At 53.5% G+C, this 4,721-nt stretch overlaps 1 protein-coding gene across 1 annotated transcript; it reads right to left on the reverse strand.

Annotated features, from left to right (window-relative positions):
* Positions 1 to 1,214: 1,214 nt before the first annotated feature.
* Positions 1,215 to 4,477, reverse strand: FBXL14 (F-box and leucine rich repeat protein 14). Its single transcript, XM_075159361.1, has one exon. The coding sequence runs from the start codon at positions 4,294 to 4,296 to the stop codon at positions 3,094 to 3,096; it is 1,203 nt and encodes a 400-aa protein (XP_075015462.1). The 5' UTR covers positions 4,297 to 4,477; the 3' UTR covers positions 1,215 to 3,093.
* Positions 4,478 to 4,721: the final 244 nt, after the last annotated feature.

A 4,721-nucleotide genomic window follows, 5' to 3' on the forward strand; every position in this document is an offset into this window, starting at 1 on the left:
AGGCTAAAAAGGGACCCCATCGGGTTAAAAGTCATACGTTGAGGAGAAAGATTATGGTATAGGACAAAGGACACCTTAGATTAGTCAAACTTCTTTTTTTTTTTTTTTTTTTACATTCCCACTTTACTTCCTCTTTAGTCTTAGCCTGGGTAGTGGAAACCAACCAAGACATTTCGGATTTCCCAGGTCTTCGTGCGCTGGCGAGGACACGGGTCTTGGTGGTCGTCACTGCTGGGAAATGTTTATTTGATGGGTCTTCCACCCAGGGTGAGCCTTAATTTAAGTAAATCACAAAAACCTCTGCAATCTACCTGGCACTTTAAAAAATTAAGAAACACAGCCCTTCTGTCCCCCCTCCCAAATGTCTTCCTCTACTACTGAATACTCGATTCACTTGCTAGTGAGCTTCAGCACCTTCAGTTTGTCTGACCTCAAACTGAGCCAACACCTCACATCGGTGGACAGCTGAACTCAGTTCTTACCCACGGATGCTGCGAGCACCCTCGCAGATGAGGCTGGTCCTACCAAACCCCTTCCTTACAAACTCTTCATGATGATGTTACTCAACATCCTGCACAGGAGGCACCAGGCTCTTCCTTCCCTCTCCTCCTCCGTCACTTGCTGGAACAAGAGCGAGCAGCCCCAAACCCCCAGCATGAGCCGCACGGCATACTTACCAAACCCAACGCATAGATACAGATAGATACCTGTCTTTAAAAAGCACAGACAACACAGATACGGCTTTTTTTTTTTTTCTTCAAAAACATACTTCATATTTCCTCTTTTATTATATAAATATGTTTAACCTTTTACTGTAAGAATATAAAATGTTTTAAGAGGATCTTTGTTATTTTTTTTATACAAATTCACAAACAGTACAATTAATCCATAGGGGTCTCTGGGTTTGCGTTAACTCCGTGGTCTGGCCTGTTACTGTGGAGGATTTGAGATTTTGAACAGATGAGCAAAAAAAAAGCCAAGGTATTTTTCTTTAAAAAAACCAAACAAAACAAAAACCAAACTTATTTTTCCTCTTTAAAATAATAATTAAAAAAAAAAAAATCTAAAGACCCAGCTCCATTTTATTGACAGAACAGAGATAAGACAGATGAACTTCAGTCTCCTCCCCTTCACATTGCAGCCTCAGGGCCTGCAGGCCAGCTCTGCTCCTCTCCACCTACAAACAGGAAGCCTCGCATAGTGACCTTTTGTAGGTGATTTGGGAGGGGAGGGGAAAGCATTTGCATATATCTATATATATAATTTTTTTTTTTTAAAACAAACTTGCATTTTACAGGTTTCTGTTAACAGTAGCCCAATCCTCAGTGTGGATTCTCACGTTACATGTTTGTGCTAGAAGAGTAAAAATGCAGAAGCACAGTTTGGGTCCCCAGTGAAGAGGGAGGGAGGGAGAGGCACAACCAGAATGTGAAGGTGGGACACAATAGGGTAAGCTTAAAAAACAAAACAAAAATTTTAAAAAAAAAAAGGGGGGGAGTGTGGGGAGAAAAAGAAGAACAAACCCAAGGGGCATTATTCCAGTCTAGGCACAAAAATGTTTCAGTCTCAAAATCTCTTTCCTGTAAGAATTCCAGGGCTTTTGAAGAGGAAAAAAAAAAAAAGTAACAAATTAAAACGAGGTAGCCAGACATCATATATATATTTATATATATAGAATATATTCAGCAGAAAAAAAATGTACTTAAAAATCCACAAGAACAGCAACTTCAAATGTCTTTAAAAATAAAACCATGTAAGAAAATGAATACTGTAAAGAGGAGAATGAGTGAGGAAAACTGGGATCAGTTACAGAACATAAGCAAGGGCTAGATGGGAGAGTAAGAGGCTGTTTTTGTAGCAGTAATTTTTTTTATGCATTTCAAAATAAAAACAGGTCACAGTATCTCAAATGAAGCAGAAATGAAGCTGGAGATTCTTCCTCAAGTCCCCTGGATAGAGGGGAGCTAGCCACCCCTTCTACCCGCTCACCCCGACCCAAAGAGGAATGGATATGTAGCTGGATATGTCTATCCCTGTTGCCAAGAAGAAGGAGGGGAGAAAAAGAGAGAACGATGAAAGGGAAGACGAGTCTCAGTAACTCTCAGTGTCCCCCAGTGCACGGGAAGGCTTAAGAGACTGGGGTCTGTGTCCAGTCCCCACAGAGACAGGAGGAAATAGTATCTTCATCATCTCCAGGAGAGAGATGGGGAGAGAGAATGGAGTGCCTAGGCTTTTCCATTAACCATAGTGCAGGGTGACATGGAAACATACTGACAAAAGGAGAGGCTGTAGCTACCCCTAGTCTCAGTGCAGTGGAGAACTGGAATAGTGGGAGGTTGTATCCACCCACAGCAGAGAATAGCATGGAACTGAAGATTGAAAACAGATTTAAAAAAAAAAAAAAAAAAAAAAAATCAATGTACCTAGGGAGCAGTATTTCTGTCACAATTCCCAGTTGACAGGGGAGGGGCAAGCGCAGAGGTGGAATGGTTATTTTACCAAAAGCTGTGCCTGTGCCCAGCGCAGGATGACTGGGTGGCCGGGTACATAAGTGTAGCTAGGAAGCCTTTTCTGCTGTTGTTATTGTTTGTTCCCATCTCCATTCCCACTCTCCTTTATATAAACCAAAAATAATCTATTCTGAATACATGGCAGAACAAGGGTCTTTCTTTATCCATCCTTAGTGCATGAGGGGATGGAATCAGGGAGTGGGGATAAAGAGGGGTGTCTCTAGCCCCAGTGCATAAGAGTGTGGGCTTCTACCTCTTCTGCAGGGAAGGATGCTGTGGGGGGAGCGGGAGCTCTATCTCCCCAACATGGAGCTGGAGGCATGACCTGGAAAAAGGATAGGTGCTTTCTCTCTCTCCTCCTGCCCCCCCTTTCCTCCTCCTCCTCCAGAGCAAGGGTAGGTAGGCAGCACAGAAGGGTTGAGGATATACTCTCTTTCTCTATGTTCCTCCCTCCGGTGCCAGGGTGCGTGGGTAGCATGGCTCTGTGCGTGCCCCTCTCTCTCTTTCTCTCCTCCATTGCAGCAGTCAGTCAGTCAGTGAGTCCCTCCAGAGGAGATGGAGGTCTCGGGGTGCCCCCCTCCTCTCACCTGACCTTCTCGCTCTCAGTCATTTCCCAAAGTCCCAGGTTGAGCACCTTGAGGCAGGGCAGCTGGGTGATGCGCTCCAAGCCCCGCTTGGTAATGCGGGTGCAGCCGTAGAGGTCGATGCCTGTGAGCTGGCTGAGGTGTTCGGCGATGAGCTCCAGGCCCTTGTCAGTGATGCGGACGCACTGGCCGATGTTGAGGGTGCGGAGCCCGTGCATCTGCCGCACCATGCGGTTGATGCCCTCATCGCTAATGTGGCAGGAGCAGAGGGAGAGGGAGCGCAGCCCGTCCAGGCCCTGTGCGATATAGGCTAGGCTCTGGTCCCCCACCTTGTCGCAGAAGGAGACGTCGAGGCCGGACAGCCGCAGGCTGCCCATGGCCAGATGCATGATGCCCGTGTCGCTGATGTTGTCACAGGAGCGCAGGTTGAGGCTGCGCAGGCTGCTCATGTGCGACAGGTGCAGCAGCCCCGCGTCCGAGATGCCCCCGCAGAAGCTGAGGTTGAGCTGGCGGAGGCGGCCCAGCCCACGGGCCAGGTGCTTGAGCGAGAGGTCGCTGAGCTTCTGGCAGTCCTGCAGCGTGAGCTGCTCCAGGCCCAGGCAGCCCTCGGCCGCGCTGCGGGTCATGCCCGCCAGGTGCCCGATGCCCACGTCGGAGAGGTGCCGGCAGGAGCGCAGGTTGAGGCTCTTGAGCCGCTGCAGGCCCCAGGCGATGAGGAGGAGGCCGGTGTTGGTGATGTTGCTGCAGCCCCCCAGCTCGAGCACCTCCAGGCCCTTGAGGTACTGGGCGATGCGGCCCAGGCTGCTGTCCGTGATCTGCTTGCAGAGGCTCAGGTTGAGCGAGCGCAGGGAGCTGATCTCCGCCACGAAGGCGTGGCCCAGCCCGTTGTCGGTGAGGTTGTAGCAGCCGCTGAGGTTGAGGCTCTCGATGTCCGCCATGCCCTGGATCACGTAGCTCAGGCTGCGCCGCAGCGACAGGATCTGCACCCGCCGGATGCCCCGCGCCGCCAGGCTGGGGAAGAGCGAGGGGTTGGCGCGGCGCAGGTGCAGCTTGGCCTCCACGCCCCGCCAGACCGAGCGGTGGTAGGCGGCGTCCCGCCAGGCCGTGCACACCTGCGCCGCGCGGCCCTTGTCCCGCACCTCCAGGTACCCGAAGATCATGGCCAGCAGCTCGGGGAACAGGCACGAGATGTGCGTTTCCATCGCACGCCCGCGCCCGGCCGCTCCCGCCGGCGCCGCGCTCCTCCTCGCCGCCGGGCCCGGCCCGCTTCCGCTCGGGGCCCGCCCGCCTTCCGCTCCGCTCCGCGCCGTGCCGCGCCGCGCTCCTCCTCGCCGCCGCCGCCGCCCTCACATCGCCGGCCCGGGCGGCGCGGCCCGGCCCGCGGGAGACGCTGCTGCGCGACCGCCGGCCCGGCCCGGCCCCGCGCCCTGCGGCCGCCGCCGCCTCCTCCTCTACCGCCGCGCCGGGCGGGCCGCGCCGCTGCTGCCGCCGCGCTGCTGCGGCCGCGCCGCCCCGTGCCGCATCGTGCCGCCTCCCGGCGGGCGGGCGGGTGCGCCCCGGCGGCGGCGGCGGCCCCCTCGCTCCGTCCCTGGTGCCGGCCGCCGAGCCCCGCCGCCTCCCTTTGTCT

This window comes from Calonectris borealis, chromosome 1, assembly GCF_964195595.1.
Source record: "Calonectris borealis chromosome 1, bCalBor7.hap1.2, whole genome shotgun sequence".
NCBI lineage: Eukaryota > Metazoa > Chordata > Aves > Procellariiformes > Procellariidae > Calonectris > Calonectris borealis.